This window comes from Doryrhamphus excisus, chromosome 19 (genome assembly GCF_030265055.1).
Source record: "Doryrhamphus excisus isolate RoL2022-K1 chromosome 19, RoL_Dexc_1.0, whole genome shotgun sequence".
Classification (NCBI taxonomy): domain Eukaryota; kingdom Metazoa; phylum Chordata; class Actinopteri; order Syngnathiformes; family Syngnathidae; genus Doryrhamphus; species Doryrhamphus excisus.
In genome coordinates, this window is record NC_080484.1 from 5,340,164 (window position 1) to 5,359,236 (window position 19,073).

Sequence of the window (19,073 nt, forward strand, 5' to 3'; positions counted from 1 at the left end):
AGCGCTTTCATCTTACCTACCTACCTGCGCAAACAGGAAGGAGACTTCTTAACAACAGAAAAGGGTTTTCAAGCTCTGGCGTCTGGCACCAACAGCTGCACTCTACTTGTTTAGCTTGTTCACGTGTGATGATGTCATGAGGCATCAGCACTTCCTGGATCTCATTTATAATTTGAGGTTTGATTGTGTCAGCTTTTTTTGGGGGGGGGGGGGGTCAGCATCCTTTGGAGATGGGGCGGGTGTCAATAGGCTAATAGCGTCTCTCTCCACAAGGGTGCCCTTGGAAGAAGTAATCGCATCAGTGGTCATGAAGCTGTATCTATGATGCTGCCCCCCCTCATCCCCGCCCCCGTCTCAGCTGCAGCTCGCTTGATTGATGCTACGAGTCCACAGACCGGCGGCGAACTTTGACCTATCGCTTTGAAAGCTATCGGTATTCCACAGTCGATTCTCACATCTCACGTCTTTTTGTCGGTGAAATGAAAATACGGTTAGCACGTCCTTGAGTTAAATCCCCCCCTCTTCCCGACACACACACATATGAGGAAAATTATGTACATGCTGTTTACAATATCTATTATTCATAAGTACATACGTCACAAAAACATGGAACAAAAAATTTTTACACATTTTTGCTGTTTCTTTTTTTGGGGCAGGGGGGGCTGCTATGAGAAATTTGAATTACAAGCTCCGTCAAGGAACGTACTAAACTGTTAGCTCCCCCAGTGTCGGCAGCACTCATGCAGCCCCACACCGTGCTTGAAAACAAAAGATAATGTGAGATTTCAAGAATACAATCAAGTAATACATTTATGAGAATGAAGTCATAAATTTGTATTCTTTTAAGTTTACGACTTTATTCTCTTAATATTCAGCTTTTTTTCTCATGAAGTTACATTTTTTCCTCTTAAAAGTACTTATTTTTCAAGGCAAATTTATGAGAAAAAATATTCAACATTTATGAGAATAAAGTTGGAAATTTACAAGAAAAAGTCATACATTTACGAGAAAATAGTCAAATTTACATTGAAAAAGATTATACATTTACAATAACATTTTAGTAAATTATGAGAAAAAATTTTAACTTTTAAATAAAAAAGTTTAGACTTTATTTTCATAATATTACAACACATTTTTTATTGTAAATTTATGGGAAAAAATTCAAAATTTACTAGAATAAATTGAAAGGTTTACGAGAAAAAAATTGTATATTTACAAGAAAAAAGTTGTAATATTATGAGAATAATGTCGTAAATGCTGAGAAAAAAGTTGTAAAGTGACAGGAATAAAGTAATACATATATGAGAATGAAGTCTGAAATTTTTATTTCCCTAGATTATGACTTTATTCTCACAATATTGCAATTTTTTTCTTGTGAATTTACAATGCTATTCTTGTAAATATTTTTTCGTCATAAATTTACAGGGAAAAGTCATACATTTACAAGAAAACAGTTGTAAATTCTGAGAAAAAAGTCGAAACTTTTAAAGAAAAAAGTTTCGACTTTATTTTCATAATATTACTTTTTTCTTGTAAATTGACTTATTTTTCTTGTATATTTATGAGAAAAAAATGTCAAAATTTACTAGAATAAATTGAAAAGTTTACGAGAAAAAAGTCGTGCATTTATGAGAAAATAGTTGTCAATTATGAGGAAAAAAAGTTGTTAAATTCTGAGAAAAAAGTCAAAACTTTTAAAGAAAAAAGTTTAGACTTTATTTTCATAATATTACTTTTTTCTTGTAAATTGACTTATTTTTATTGTAAATTCATGAGAAAAAAATGTCAAAATTTACTAGAATAAATTGAAACGTTTACGAGAAAAAAGTTGTGCATTTATGAAAAAATTGTTGTAAATTATGAGAAAAAAAGTTGTTAAATTATGAGAAAAAGTCGAAACTTTTCAAGACAAAAGTTTAGACTTTATTTTCATAATATTACTTTTTTCTTGTAAATTGACTTATTTTTATTGTAAATTTATGAGAAAAAATGTCAAAATTTACTAGAATAAATTGAGAAGTTCACGAAAAAAAAGTCGTACATTTATGAGAAAATAGTTGGTCGTCTACAAGCATGCAAACACTCAAAAGAGGCGGAGAGGTTGATTTGTTTTGCCTGGTGGTGGGAGGATGCTGTCGTGGCCGCTTTGCCAGAATCCGCCGTGACATATGTCTCATATGAAATTAAATAAGCAGAAGTAATATCGTGAAAAAAACCTCTTCTTCTCTCCTTCTGCAGCTGTGGGGTGATGATTCTCATGTGACGGCTCCATTACCGAGCACACACACACACAGCCATAGAAATGGGAAGCAATTTGGTTAGGGATTTGACGAAGCAAGAGGGACGCTAAACAGCTTAGACGATGAGAAATAGAAAAGCAGAACGGTTAATGAAGTGGGGAACGGAGGGGGCATGCGTGGAGTTTTTATCGGAGGCGACGTTCTCCAGGAAAGAGGTTGGGAACGATGTTGTTACAATCGATGCCGGGCGTTTTCCAAATGCAAAAATAAAACTCATCTTTCCTCCATCGTGTGGACTTCCCTTTTCAAATGGAAGAAGATGAAGTGTTTTATTTTCTCCACACGTGAAACCAAAACAGGAAGCAGAGATGTTCTCATTAGCTTCTCAGGCAGCCATCTTTGTTAGTTCGCCATCAGAAACTACCCAAGGGTTTTACAGTCCCGGGCACACACGAAATGGGCCAAAGCCTTGGGACCCATCCCTTATGTACCAAGGGTACATGTCAACACACGAGTCGAACCCGAAAACCTTGTCCTTCTTTCTATAGCCAGTAGTACATTTAGTAGTACATCAGTATTGGTATTGGTACTGGTATCAGTATCGGTACTGGTATTGGTATTAGTATTGGTATTGGTAACAGTATTGGTATCTGCATTGTTATTGATATTGGTAACGGTATCAATATCGGTATTGATATTGGTATCAGTATTGGTAATGGTATCATATTGCTATCGGTATCGTTATTGTCCGATTTCACTCATGGATTATTGGGATCGGTATTGCTATTGCTATTGCTATTGGTATCAGTTTTGCTATTGCTGTCAGTGTTGGTATCGGTATTAGTATTGGTATGGGTATTGGAATTGGTACTGGTATTGGTATCGCTATTGCTATTAGCATCTGTATTGGTACTGCTATTGGTATCATTATTGTTATCGGTATTGCTAGTGGTATTGTATCGGTATTGCTATTGCTGTCAGTGTTGGTATCGGTATTGGTATCGGTATATGTATTGGAATTGGTACTGGTATTGGCATTGGTATCGCTATTGCTATTAGTATCTGTATTGGTACTGCTATTGGTATCATTATCGGTATTGCTATTGGTATTGGTATCGCTATTGTTATTGCTATTGCTATTGGAACTGGTACTGGTACTGGTATTGGTATTGGTATTGACATTGGTATCGCTACTGCTATTAGTATCTGTATTGGTACTGCTGTTGGTATCATTATCGGTATTGGTATCGGTACTGGTATTGCTATTGATATTGATAACGGTATCATTATTGGTATTGATATTGGTATCAGCATTGGTAATGGTATCATATTGTTATCGGTATTGTTATTGTCCGATTTCACTCATGGATTATCGGGATCGGTATTGCTATTGCTATCAGTGTTGGTATTAGTATTAGTATTGGTATCGGTATAGGTATAGGTATTGGAATTGATACTGGTATTGGCATTGGCATTGGTATTGCTATTGCTATTGCTATTAGTATCTGTATTGGTATTGGTACCGCTACCGCTATTGCTATTGCTATCAGTATTGGTGTTGGTATCGTCCGATTTCACTCATGGATTATTGGGATCGGCAGTTTAAAACCCTGATCGGAACATCCCAAGCCAAAAGGCATCTGTAGTCCCTGACAGATGTTAAAAATGTTCTCCCTAAAACAAAGCAACAAAAGATGAGTAAAAAACAAAAATGGCTCCAACAGCTAACAATAATAGCTAGGACTATACAAACCCTGTTAAAAGATGCAGGCTACATAAAAATGACCCATAATCCAAACATCAGATAAAACATTTTCATTCACTGTAAATTCCATTCCCGGTAAATCCCGAGGCAGGTCGGACTTCCAGATGTAGTCTTTGTACACCTTGTTGGTCTCCTCAGTCCCAGCCGAGGAGACTAAATGCTGTCGGGGTCTTTTTTTATTTTATTTTTACGTCTGTTCTCCATCTCATCGTCTTTCATCCTTCCTCTTCCTCACATTGCCTGAAGGACGGGATGCTTCCAACCTAGTGTGTTTTTATGCGTCTTTCACACACACACACACACACACACACACACACACACACATGCAGGTATTAATACACCAGGCGGCCCCTCTGGGACATCCTGCCTGTTTGAGTTCTTTCAGAGTTGACGGTTAAACACGGCGGCCCGAGGAATCTTGCTACCCGTCTGTTTCCTTTCATGCTCTGTCTCTTTGAGCTCGAACCCGTCCGAGGAGAGGCGGGGAGTGAGTTATGTTATGTCTGCCCCCCCACCCACCCCGTGTTTTGTCATTTTAAAGTAAAATAAAACATGTAAGTGTTTGAATGTGAACTCAATGGTGGTTCATGTGCTTGTTTGCAGACGGAGTGTGACCTGGAGAAAGGTCTGGAAATGAGGAAGTGGGTCCTGTCTGGAATTTTGGCCAGCGAAGAAACATACCTCAGTCACCTGGAGGCGCTGCTGCTGGTCAGTGCACACACACACACACACACACACACACACACACACACTCATGTCCTCAATTCTGCAATCTCAGTTGGATCATTCGGCATCACCTGGTGGTCTGCATGTCAAGTCAAATCAAGTTTATTTATATAGCCCTTAGTCACAAAAGAGCCTCAAAAGGCTTCACAAGCAGGTAGACGATAGACCATAGATTATGTTATTATGTTATTTATTCTAAATTATTTAAATTGTTTGTACAAATTACTGTTCATGCTGTACATTGTTCTTATTTGATGTCATCTACATTATTTTTTATTTTTTATTTTTTATTTTTTATTTTTTATTTTTTATTTTTTATTTTTTATTTTTTATTTTTTATTTTTTATTTTTTATTTTTTATTTTTTATTTTTTATTTTTTATTTAATTTTTTTTTATTTTATTTTATTTTTAATTTTTTTTTATTATTACACGGGAGCCAGGCAACGACATTTCGTTGGCAATTTCACTGCTGTGTTATTGTGCAATGACCAGGGACCATAACACTACCACCCCCTTTTTTTTAACTGTTCTTTTTCGGAAATGTGGTGTTACTTTTATGCCAAATGCAACGGGACACACACCTTCCAAAAAGTTCAATATTTTCCCCAAATGTCTTGGTGGTCATCAAGATATTTTCTGAGTCTTAATGTGTGTGATATTTTCAGTGTCTTTCTTATGGTGGAGTCACCAACACTGTCCTTAACGGAGGCAAGTGAGGCCTGCACTTGTTTGGATGTTGTTGTGGGGTCTTTTGTGACCTCTTGGATGAGTCGCTGCAGCGCTCTTGGAGTTGTTTCGGTTGGCCGGCCACTCCTAAGAAGGTTCACCATTGTTCCATGTTTTGGCCATTTGTGGATGATGGCTCTCACTGTGGTTTGCTGGAGTCCCAAATCTTTAGAAATGCCTTTATGACATTTTCCAGACTGATAGATTACAATAAAGTTATATTTTTCCGCACAAGGCCATGTAGGTTTAGCTTTTTTTCATCCCATCTTAATTTCAAATATTCCTTACCGTTTTGGGATGAATGACCTATAATTTGGTGAAAATGAAGCCATTCTTGGGACATGCTGTACATGAGCCCATGATGCCCTTTGAACCCCAGACGTTCTTCAAAAGATAACCCCTTCACAACTGGCAGTTTTGGCACAGAGAATATTGTGTTCTATGGTTAGATAAACATGGAACCTACCAAGAGAAAGATCAGACTCCCATATTTCATTAAAAAAATGTCAGATCAGCAGTAGACCATAGGTAAGTTCCAGGAAAATATCAGTTCCCAACTATAAACATGGATAAAAATAGCTTTTTGTGGAAAGATACATTTCATAGTTGTGGCATCTGAAATATCAAAACAACTATATCACAGCATAAACAACACAAAAAAGGCTTGTTTTACATCAAAACACTTTTTCAGATCTGCCAAAGAAAGTTTTTCAGAAGAAAAAACATCTCCATCTCCAAGGTTAGGATTTTGCAGAACACTAAACATTGAATATTGAAAGATTGAAGAAAGTTTTATTCTCTCATGAGAAAAAAAAATACCTTGAAAGTCCTGATGGCTTCCAATGCTACTGACATGACCAGGAGGTCGTACATGGGATTTTTTATACACGGCATGAACACATATTTCTTTCCCTTTTCTCGAAAAACTAGTTAACATGAAAAAAAAAACAAGCATCCTTGTTTGGAATCAAAATGGTTGTTTTTAGCTTCTATGTATGCTCACTTGGTCTTAGGTTTGCTAAAAAGATAAACGTCCCATTTATGGCGTCTCAACCCAACCTTTGCCTCCCCGTCAGCCCATGAAACCTCTGAAGGCGGCGGCCACCACGTCGCAGCCCGTGCTCTCCGTGGCCCAGATCGAAACCATCTTCTTCAAAGTGCCTGAGCTCTACGAGATCCACAAGGAGTTCTACGACGGGCTCCTGCCCCGCGTCCAGCAGTGGAGTCACCACCAGAGGGTCGGGGATCTTTTCCAAAAACTGGTAAGTGTGACTGGCTGTGTTTTTTTTATGTGTGTGTGTGTGTGTGTGTGTGTGTGTGTGTGTGTGTCGCTGCTACTCATCAATTACTAATCAACAACTCAACGGGAAAATGAATGGAGTGAGGTTCCACGAATTATTGGGTCATGCTTCTTTTGGATGATATTTTTCATCAAGAATCGGTAGACTGGAGTTTATTTTTATTTTATTTTATTATAATAGGCTAAAGCCGATGAAGACGATTAGCTCTGAGCTTCAGGTTCTAATGCTTTTTCTTAGACAGTTTGCTTACTTTTTATGTGTTTTTAGCATTTAAATAAATAAAACAAATGATTATATTTATTATTATTATTATTATTATTATTATTATTATTATTATTATTATTATTATTATTATTATTATTATTATTATTATTATTATTATTATTATAGGCTTAAGCTAAATTGTAAGACGATTAGCTCTGAGCTTCAGGTTCTGATGCTTTTTTTCTTAGGCAGTTTGCGTACTTTTTATGTGTTTTTATCATTTAAATAAATAAAACAAATGATTATTATTGTTATTGTTGTTATTATTATTATTATTATTCTAATTATTATTATTATTATTATTCTAATTATTATTATTATAGGCTTAAGCTAAATTATTGTAAAGACGATTAGCTCTGAGCTTCAGGTTGTAATGCAACCCTTGTGAGGATAAGCGGCAGAAAACGAATGAATGAATGATTATTAATTCATTAATTATGACCATAGGTGAGGGTGGGAACATAGATCGACCGGTAAATTGAGAGCTTTGCCCTCCGGCTCAGCTCTCTTTTCACCACGACGGTCCGGTACAGCGACCGCATTACTGCCGAGGCTGCACCGATCCGTCTGTCGACCTCACGCTCCCACTTTCCCTCACTCGTGAACAAGACCCCGAGATACTTAAACTCCTCCACCTGGGGCAGGACCTCATTCCCAACCCGGAGGGAGCACTCCACCCTTTTCCGACAGAGAACCATGGCCTCTGATTTGGAGGTACTGAGTCTCATCCCAGACGCTTCACACTCAGATGCAAACCGTCCCAGTAAACGCTGAAGGTCGCAGCCCGAAGAAGCCATAAGAACCACATCATCTGCAAATAGCAGAGATGAGATTCTAAGGCCCCCGAACTGGACTCCCTCAACGCCTTGGCTGCACCTAGAAATTCTGTCCATGAAAATTGTGAACAGAATCAGTGAAAAAGGGCAGCCTTGGCGGAGGCCAACGTTTACCGGAAACAGGCTCGACTTACTACTGGCAATGCGAACCAGACTCCTGTCCCGTTTGTACAAGGACCGGATAGCACATAGTAGCGCGCCACCAATCCCGTACTCCCGGAGCACCCCCCAAAGGATGCCACGAGGGACACGGTCAAATGCCTTTTCCAGATCCACAAAGCACATGTAGACTGGTTGGGCAAACTCCCATGCACCCTCAAGCACCCTGGTGAGGGTGTCGAGCTGGTCCAGTGTTCCACGACCAGGACGAAAACCGCATTGGACCTCTTGTATCAGAGGTTCGACCAACGGTCGTACCCTTCTCTCCAGCACCCTGGAATAGACTGAGGAGTGTGATCCCCCTGTAGTTGGAACACACCCTCCGGTCACCCTTCTTGAAAAGGGGGACCACCGCCCCGGTCTGCCAATCCAAAGGTACTGTTCCCGACTTCCACGCAATGTTGAAGAGACGTGTCAGCCAAGACAGTCCCTCAACATCCAGAGCCTTGAGGAATTCTGGGCGGAACTCGTCCACCCCCGGAGCTTTGCCACTGGGGAGCGTCTTAACCACCCCAGCTACCTCAGCCACGGTGATGGCACTGTCCACGTATGTGTCCTCAGACTCTGCTTCCTCTATGGAAGGTATGTCAGTGGGATTGAGAAGGGCCTCAAAGTATTCCTTCCACCGTCCGACTACATCCCCAGTCGAGGTCAGCAGGCCCCCGTCTCCACTGTAAACAGTGTGGACTGGGCACTGCTTCCCTTTTCTGAGGCGCCGGATGGTTTGCCAGAACCTCTTCGAGGCCAACCGAAAGTTGTGCTTCATGGCCTCACCGAACTCCTCCCACACCCGAGTTTTTGCCTCGACAACCGCCAAAGCCGCGGACCGTTTGGCCTGACGGTACCTGTCAGCTGCTTCCGGAGTCCCACAAGCCATCAAAGCTCGATAGGACTCCTTCTTCAGCTTGACGGCAGCCCTGACCTCTGGTATATTCTCTGGTTCTTGGGACATGGAATATTGCAACTTTACTTTTGTAAAATGAATGCTGAATTTTGTTCATTTTTGCTGTTAGTTTGTCTTTGGTTTACTTTATTTTTTCACATTTTTTTGAACAAAACAACATTAATACAAACAAACTCAAAAAAGGGGGCACTGGACATACACATTGTCTTTGTTTTTATTTAGTTTTCTTGTTAATGATATTTTTAAAAAGTGCCCCGGGCCACACTTTGGACACCCGTGCTGTAGACCAACCTAAATAACGTCCCTCTTCTACGTGCATTGACACTTTCAGTCCTTTTTCTCAGCTTGCTAATTTTCCTTGGACACCTTCTGAATGGTCGTGTTCGAATTCCAAAGAGCCCAAAGTGATGCCTCGACTGAACTCCAAGTGCTTCAACGACAGCTTTACGTTTACTTTGGGTGTGACTTGCTGAGCCAAAAAAATCCCATAATTCTCCCCCCAAAATACTGCTGCTCACCCACTGGTGTTGGCCTCATTCCGCCTCCTGTCTGTCTCGCTCCAGCACACACACACACACACACACACAATGCTGCCTTTCTGCCTGGTGCAGCTGAGACCATGGCTGCTGTGTGTGCTTTGTGTCTCCAAGAAGCGTCCGTGTGTGGCACTCGTGTGTTTCGCTGCGTGTTGTGGCATTTCCCCTCGCTCGGCCAGAAAACAAAATCTGGTCAGCAGCTCTGAAATAATTGCACCTTCACCTATAGCCTGTATTTTCTCCACTGCGTCGCAACTAATGCATAGAGTTGAAAACAGTATAGGCAGTAATGGTGGATGTACTTTAAAGTAGTCTGTGTCTTTTTTTTTTTCGCTCAATGGGCCGCAACTCCCTCAGCACTCGTGCAGCCCCAGACTGCGACGCTGCCTCCAACCACCATGAGTGGGTTTTCTGGCTTCTCGTGTAGTATGGCTGTAAAGTCGTCATTAAGGGAAGAACATTTAATAAGAAGAAATATGAAATAGTTAGACATTGAAAAATCTGTAATTGCACGAGAATTAAAAAAATATATATACAAATATTTAAAGAATAAAGTATTTTATGTATTACAATAAACTTCTCATATAATGAGGATAAATAGTCATTTTAATGGCATAGAATTGAAAATTATATTTAAAAAAACAACAAAATCAGCAGTCATTTTCCAAGAATAAAATCTAAACACTTAAACGGGAAAAAAAAATTGTGAGGACAAAATAAAGACGAATATTATGGGAATAAAGTTAGGATTCTGAAAATAAAATTTACAAGAACAAAGTACTTATAATAGCAGAAAGGGGAAAAAACATATGTCATTTTATGAGAATAAAGTAAAAAAAAAAAGAATAGAAAAATATATTAAATACGATCATATTTTAACGATAATGCCACAATCGTAATCATATTTGGAAAAATAATGTAATTATAGTCACATAGCTTTGAAATATACCAGATATACAAAATGTTGTTTTTAAGTAATAATATTATGAGAAAAATAAAATAGAGTAGGTTGGGGGAAATGGCATTATCATGATAATAAAGTCAAAATACTATGAAAATAAAGTCATAAAGAAAATACACACATCTTATTTAAGAAAAATATTGAAATATTTGCTAAATTAAAAAAGCCAACAAAGGAGTAAATATATTTATTATATCAATATCAATATATTGATATGAATAGTATTCTTTTTCAACGCCAGTATCGCCACACGTGTCACTTTAACATCTCAAAGCGGCCCTTTGCATCCCGACACATGACGTCTGACACACAACGACACGTGTTTGCGGCGCACGCCGCCATGCAGCTACTTCCCTGCAGCCGCGCTCTGTAAGCGGCGGAGATGCAAACGAGAGCGAAAGGCTCCATGACAGCGGCTTTACGAGAGGATGAGATTTAGATGAGAGCAGAAGACGCGTCGGCGAGGAGATTTTAAGGCGAGCCGAGTAAGGATGGCAAGTAGATTTAGCTCCGGCTTAGGGATGGGAAACATCAGAAGAAGCTGTGGAGGGAAAGGAGGAAGAGGCAAGGCGTCGGTGACAGGTCGTGAGTGTCAAAGACACATGTTTGAAGGATGAAACCAGGGCTCCATTACGCCGCCGCCATCATCCGCTGCTCCTGTGAGAAAACGCTTCCTGCACCCGACCGCAAAATCAAGCTTTTAACTTCGAAACCAGGCGGGAAGTGTCGTGTGAACTGATGCCTCTTGAAATATTGCTCTGCAGGAACAGGATAAGTCTCTCAGCTCCTCTGAGGTTGACGCTTGCCCTCCATGAATATTTGCGCTTTGCTAAAGAATACATAAACCAGGGACTGTAAGAAAATGTAGAACATACTTTATAGACTATAACTTGCACTTTTTTCATATTTTTGCGGGTTTTGCCACTTATATATCACTTATATAAACTTATATGCCCACTTCCTGATTGTCACACTTAGATGTTTCAGATCAAAAAACAAACAAATTAGTCAATGACAACACAACTGAACGCAAAATGAAACCTACAAAAATATAACTTCATTACAGAAAGCCATTTCTAAAGCTTTGGGACTCCAGCAAACCACAGTGAGAGCCATTATCCACAAATGGCCAAAACATGGAACAGTGGTGAACCTTCTTAGGAGTGGCCGGCCAACCAAAACAACTCCAAGAGCGCAGCAGCGACTCAGCCAAGAGGTCACAAAAGACCCCACAACAGCATCCAAACAAGTGCAGGCCTCCCGTTAAGAACAATGTTGGTGACTCCACCATAAGAAAGACACTGGGCAAAAACTGCAGAACAAAAAGAACATTAAGACTCGGAAAATGTCTCAGTAAGACTCAGTAAAAAATGGCGGTGGTAGTGTGATGGTCCCTGGTCTAAGGATGTATCATCTATGGCAGGGGTCTCAAACTCAATTTACTTGGGAGCCACTGGAGCTCGGGTCTGGGTGAGACTGGGCCGCATCAGGTTTTCCAAAAAAAAAAACAAAAAAACGCATTTATTAAAAACAGAAAAAATGTAAAAACTTAGCTTTGGTTCCAATTTTCTACAAGAAAAGCGCTGATAAAACATTCCACTGTTCTCAAATATCTTACTTTTTATTTTTCTACACAAAATAAGATGAAAAATAAATCAAGAATAAAGAAAATCAATCAATCAGTAATAAATAAATAAATATAATAATAATAATAAAACGGCAAATAATAAAAACTTAAGAAACCACATATAGTTGGTGGGTAGACAAATTATTTTTTTCAGATTAAAATGAACAAAGCATTATTAGAGCCCTGTAGACATGACAAAACACGACTATAGTCACATTTATATTCTTTTTATTTACAACATATTGCGCAACTGCAGGGTCTTGAGACACATGCTAACTCGCAAACCAGAGAGCTAGCGACCTAAATGGTAGCCTTCAAGTTATTTCCTTTAAACTTAAATAGCCAAAAACTTACCACTTCCACACGGATAGGGAGGATAACTATTAACAATTATTTAACCTTTAACATGAACATTAATCAAACGTAATAATTTTTTCTGGGTACATGATACCATACAGCATCCATATCAAACTTGCGCAGGCCGCACTAACATTATCAAGGCGGGGGCCTCAAACTAGTGTCCTGCGGGCCACATTTGGCCCGCGGGCCGCATGTTTGAGACTGGTCTTGTGACTTGACTTGACATGATTTGTGACTTGACTTGACTTGACTTGACTTGACTTGACCTGACTTGACTTGACATGCAGACCACCAAGTGGTGCCAAATGACTTTTCCCCCAGAGTTTTTCTTCCTGGCACTCACATACACATGCACCAGTGACTTGAGAGAGACACTGCCTCTCAATAAAGTGTTAGCAAGTTGTTAGCAAGTTAGCAAACAACAGAGGGGCTATGATGCTAATTTTAAGCTAATCATCAGTGATCAATGAAGCAGAGTCATAAAGACTAAAGACATAAAGTGTAATATCTTTTTCTTTCATACTGGACAAAAAATAGGTGTCCAAAACGGGTGAGTGTTCACTTCCTGTCGCTGTATTTGTGCTCACGTTCACATCCTGCCATCGCCCTGATTACTCCCCGTTTTATGCGTAGTCAGGTTTTTAATCGTTGACCACGGCGGTCCCGTAACGACCCATATAAATCAGAAACCCCTTGTTTCCAGCCGCCCAAGAAACTCAGCAATTAGTTAAATTAAGTAGGTCGATGCGCTCAATGGAGGGGGGGGGGGGGGGGGTATGGGGGGGTTGGATTGACACACTCACACAAAGCCCGTCGACGCCGCTCTGAGTGTCTCATTTCGGCTTTTGTTCCGCACCATTGACTGTGCCTTTGTCGGCATTTTCCAGATGATTTTTATGTCGCTTCGGTGTACTCGTTCTTAATCCCGCAGCCAAAGACTGGCAGGGTTGCTATAGCGATGGACGCCTGTTAGGTTGCCGTGGTTACACACTGTTGCCGTGTCAGCCATTCATTCCTAAATAGAAATTCACCACTTGAAAATGTCATTCTGTAGGTTTTTTTTTACTCCATCATATGACTCTATTGGCTGTTTTTGGGGTTCTAAATAAAGCCCTTTCGGACATGTGATGATGATGATGATGATAATAATGATGATGATGGTGATGACGATGATGATGATGATAATGCACCCCCCCTGTTTCAGGCCAGCCAGTTGGGCGTTTACCGGGCATTTGTGGATAACTACGAGCTGGCGGTGGAGACGGCCGAGAAGTGCTGCCAGGCCAACACACAGTTTGCCGAAATATCGGAGGTACTCAACGCCCATGTCCTGAATTGACCGCGATGGCAGTAAATGCATCGTTTCATGTCTGAACAATATCTTTATTGATTTTCAAATTTATTATTATTATTATGGTTGTTATTGTAAATAAGACAAAAATATTATATTAATCATAATTTTGTGAATTTTAATATTTTATTAGGAATAAAAAATGTTTAATTGTTTAAATAGAAATAATATAAAACAGAAAATATATTAATGCATGTGATTTTTGACTGTGCTATCTGGTCATTTTTGCCAGATGTTGCAAAATAAAAAAAAAATAAATAAATATGTAAAACAGAACAAAAATTCATCTGTTAATTAAAATTTAGGAAAAACATTGTAATTGTTTAAATACAAATAATATAAAATAGAACAAGTGTGAATTTTGACCATGCTATCTGGTCATTTTTGCCAGATGTTGCAAATTTTTTAAAAAAAAATTAAATATGTATAACAGAACAAATAATACATCTGTAAAATAAAATGTGAAAATAAAAAAAAAAAATTTGATGTTTAAATAAAAATCTTGTAAAATTAAAAAAAGCTAACAAAAACTTTTTTTAAAATCATATTAATACTTGTGAATGCTTGTTTTTCCTTAAAGGGGACCTATGATGCTTTTTCCACTTTTCTGACCTAGAAATGTAGTTAGAATGTTGTATTCTCCTGTTAAGTGATGCCAACGTTTCACATAATGAGGTTTGCACATTTCCCCGCCGGGAAAGATGCATTCATGTCGGACACGCTGTGCGCCCACGGAGGTGGAGAGAACCACAGTGCTCACTGTCTGGAACACGGTAGTCCCACAAAAAACGTGTAATGACCACATTTCCAGTACCGATGTTGTGTCTGCAGTTAATAAACGCAGCACATGTCCGGCTTCTGAGCTCCATGACACCAGCGGTGCCTCTGACAAAGTGTGTCCGACAACGAGTGCTCCTCCTGGGGCAGGTGAGGTTGGAGAAGAACCAGTAGTGGCTGCTCTTTGAGTTCATACCTGTTGAGTCAGGGGTCTCCAGCCAGTAGATCAACTCCTATACAGGAGTTGATGGGAGTGGGGTTCGTTTGTAGTGAGGAAGCGCTTTGGGCGTGTGACCAATCACAGTGGAGTGGGCGTGCCTGGAGGAGGGCCGTGTGTGTGGAATTAATTAAAACAGACCGTTCTGGCAGGAAGCACAAATCCAAGGAAATACATCTGGAATAGGTGCAGATTCTGGAAGATCTAGAAAGCTTTCTGTGCGGGATATTGTGGGTAACTACTCTATAGGAGTCCACAACTCAATACAAAGGGTCGAAAAATGAGCATAATAGGTCCCCTTTAATAGGGGCGTAGAATACTTTTATGTATTCGTTTCAGTTCCAGCTAAAAGATAACCCTTTATGCCATATGTTATAATTTATATAAACATTATCATTATAAAATTCTAATAAAAAAATGAATACAAATATATAAGAGAACCAAAATATATAAATAAATTAAAATATAAGTTAAAATAATAATAATAATAAATAATATTTTTATAATTATATAATAAAATAATATAATATATTTATAATAATTTAAAAAATGCAATGAAGTAGTTTGAACAAAAAATAAAAATTAAAACAAATTCAATAAAGAATTTAAAACACAATTAATAAATATATGCAATGCAATAATACATATAAATTTGGATTATTTCTCATTAAAATATCCTTAAAATATGTTGATGTGTGCTTGTCATTTTGAGCTAAAAGGTAACAGACTGGAAAAAGACTGAACAGAAAATACAATAATACAGAAATGTGTTTAAATGTATATCAAATGAAAAACGAGTACATAAATAATAAATTAATATCTCAAAAATTAAAAAACATGTCAATGAATCCTTGCCTACAATGTATTTTTTATATTTTCAGCAAAAATGTACAGAACAACCACTAGAAAAATACATCTGTCATCATATTAGAGCATGATACAGCATATCAATAAAACTGCAGAACTCGCCACTTTGCCTTTGAACTGTCCATCGGTAAGATTTGAATGTGGCGTCCCATGACTGTCATTATGCCCTGATTATGTCCGTTACAGCCTAATGCCTCATTAGGCAATATGGCTGCCGCTGTTTCAAAGCAGCGCACGTATGCATCGGTACGGTAGCTCTTGCAGCTGCTTTCATCTTCCGACGTTGTTAACGGCACATGATGGCGATGCATGATGGCTATGCATGATGGCGGCGCTGAGGGTGGCGTTTCATGTTTGACTCCGACCCACAGAACCTGAAGGTGAGGAGCCCCAAAGACTGCAAGGAGCCCACAGCCAAGAACTCCCTGGAGGGTGAGTCAGTCACCTTGAAGATTTCATCATGAATCAAATCATGTTTTTAACATAGCCGTACCTTCATTTTGCTTTTCTCCCAACAGCTTTGCTTTACAAACCAGTGGACAGAGTGACGCGCAGCACGCTGGTGCTTCACGTAAGTCGTGTCCAACTACCTCGCCCCGTAAATGTGGGCTAATTAAATGTAGCGCGCTAATGAATGGCTGCGGAGTTTAATAGGCTTTAAATAAGCCACGTTTAATTGAGCTAACTTCCAGTCCCAGCTAATGCACCGCCACAAAGACTGAATGATAAAGTCAACAAAGGAGAGGGAAGTTAATCAGTCAGTCAGACTGGTGGCCTCTACCTTGATATACTTCTATTCCTCAACAATAATTATTAATGAGCTAATGTTTTTAGTAAAAGTGTTCCTTCATCCATCTGTATCTTGTTCTCTGCGCTTGCTTTGTCCATTGTTGTCTTAAAGCTTCCTCTTTTTGGAAAAAAACAAACTTACAGTCACATGGATACTGTGAACATCCAGCAGCAGCACAACATTTTTGTTATGACTACTATTTTGATGAAAAGTACACTGAACCAAGTCGACGATCTACCTTGAGAAGCGTTTGTTTACTCTGCTTTAGCTGGGAGGCGTCACCCCGATGACGTCACTTCCAGAAATTAGCTAGTTCGTCGTGGGTGGCGCCATTTTCATTTTCCTTACAAAAAAAAGTGAATCCTACGGAAATTGAGGTTTTTGAAATCTGAGGTTTGAATGTAGAAACGTTTTTTTCCCGTTAGGACCTCCTCAAGCACACGCCCGCTAGCCACCCGGACCACCCGCTGCTTCAGGACGCGCTACGCATCTCACAGAACTTCCTGTCCAGCATCAATGAGGAGTCCACGCCACGAAGGCAGCTGATGACGGTCAAGAAGGGCGAGGTAAGCTCATATTTTTAGATATTTCCCAATCAACCATATTGATTTATTCACTTTGTTGTACAGTAGTTCCTCGTTTGTGGCGGCGATCCTTACCAGACCCGACCGTGTTAAGTGAATTTTGGCAACGTAGGATTCTTTATTCATAAATGGAATATTTTCATAGTTCGAGCATAGCAAACCTGTTTAGGACCTTCTAAATACACTTTTAACATTATTAGAGCCCTCAAGACATGAAATAACACCCCTATGTTCACCTTTACACTACTACATAGACATAAATAAGACATTATATTGCAGGGGTGTCCAAAGGGCCTGCCAGGGGCCATCTGTGGCTCTCAACTGGCTGCACATTCTCAAAATATAATTTAACAGATATTGACAGTTATTGAAGAAAAATAACATATTAAATGTAACCAAATATTAACCAAAAACATTTGTAAAAGTCGTAATATGACAAAAAGAACAAGGAACAAAGTTGTAATTTATTGAAAATTAGGTTGCAAAAAAAGTTCTCTTAACAATAAAGTCCTATTCTAATGGAACGGGAAAAAATACAATTTTACGAGAATAAACTACTATACAAGGCATAATATATAATACAAGACAAAATAATGTCATTTGAGTAGCATAGATTTGAAATATTCATTCATTCATTCATTTTCTACCGCTTATCCTCACGAGGGTCACAGGGGTGCTGGAGCCTAACCCAGCTGTCTTTGGGCGAGAGGCGGGGTACACCCTGGACTGGTGGCCAGCCAATCACAGGGCACATATAGACAAACAACCATTCACACTCACATTCATACCTATGGACAATTTGGAGTCGCCAATTAACCTAGCATGTTTTTGGAATGTGGGAGGAAACCGGAGTACCCGGAGAAAACCCACGCATGCACGGGGAGAACATGCAAACTCCACACAGAGATGGCCGAGGGTGGAATTGAACCCTGGAACCGCCATGCAGCCCTGCACCAAACATGATTTCTTTTATTGTGCAGTTGCATCATGGTCAAAAAAGACGTATAAATGCATCATTTGGAGCGAATGAGTTAATCTACTTTAGAAAGGTATTCCGTATTCCGTGGAGTCTCTTTCCCGCGTGTCATGATGATGTCATGACCCCTCCCTCGAGATGACCTTGAAGCTGCATCATGCCCTTATATGGCCACACTGGGGTTTGCTGCTTGAAAGGGTTGAGGGGTGGGTAACCATCCCCCAACGGTCCCATTGTGGTTTAGCCGAGTACTTATACCCCCCCCCCCCACCCATCTTACGGTGTCATCCCCGGAGATGACTTGATGCGCACGACTGGACGTCTCTTGATTGAAAGCTTTCGTGACACGGACGTACATAACATCGGTAATGAGCCCCTACCCGGTTAATTATTCATAAATGGAGGGTGGGAGCCAGCGGGTGAGTGGCTCCTCCCTCTTGTTCACATTGGTGGGGGGGTGGGGGTTGGGTCATTACTGCAGCTCTCACAAAGACACACACACATATACACACTGTATTCGCAGATAGTAGTGCTAGCCCCGCCCCCTTTACCTGTCCCTACAGGCCCCACTTCCACCCCGGTCCGTCCACACACAGAAGCAGGCATCAAATATTGATGACAGATACATGAAGGCTGCACACAGAAATCAATGGAAGTCGTTATATTGCTCCTTGCTTTGGAGCCAGTACGCTATTTGATATTCCTGCAGGGTTATTATCACGCTACATTTTCAAGGCAGTAGGTCAGGACGGCGCGTAAAAGTAGTGATTTAGGACGAACCAGACAGATGGCATGTAGTGTACGTTGTCGGTGCACAAATAAACAACACACTGGGGGTGAATAATAAACACAACGGCAAAAACACTAATGCCCAAAGCTGACGCATAGACGCCAGAGCTTTATTTCAAGATGTGTAGCAAAGCCTGAGGGCTTTTCCCATCCAAGGAAGTGGCCAGTAAACGTATCTATTATGTCACAAAGACACACACATGAGCTAGCGCAAACACACTTAAAGCACATGTGCGCCGCGTTCTAAAAATAAACATGGATTTTGTAAATTCATGCCATTTACTGGCGTACAAATGCTCTCAGCGCCCCGGGAGAT

The 19,073-nt window shown here is 39.8% G+C and overlaps 1 protein-coding gene across 1 annotated transcript in view; it reads left to right on the forward strand.

Annotated features, from left to right (window-relative positions):
- Window positions 1–19,073, forward strand: part of LOC131106980 (breakpoint cluster region protein-like) — a 92,115-nt gene that overhangs the window by 49,604 nt on the left and 23,438 nt on the right. The window contains exons 3-8 of the mRNA XM_058056585.1: window positions 4,609–4,713; window positions 6,535–6,720; window positions 13,611–13,718; window positions 15,990–16,050; window positions 16,137–16,189; window positions 16,834–16,974. Of these exons, the coding sequence (XP_057912568.1) occupies window positions 4,609–4,713; window positions 6,535–6,720; window positions 13,611–13,718; window positions 15,990–16,050; window positions 16,137–16,189; window positions 16,834–16,974 (654 nt within the window). The remainder of the gene's footprint in view (window positions 1–4,608; window positions 4,714–6,534; window positions 6,721–13,610; window positions 13,719–15,989; window positions 16,051–16,136; window positions 16,190–16,833; window positions 16,975–19,073) is intronic.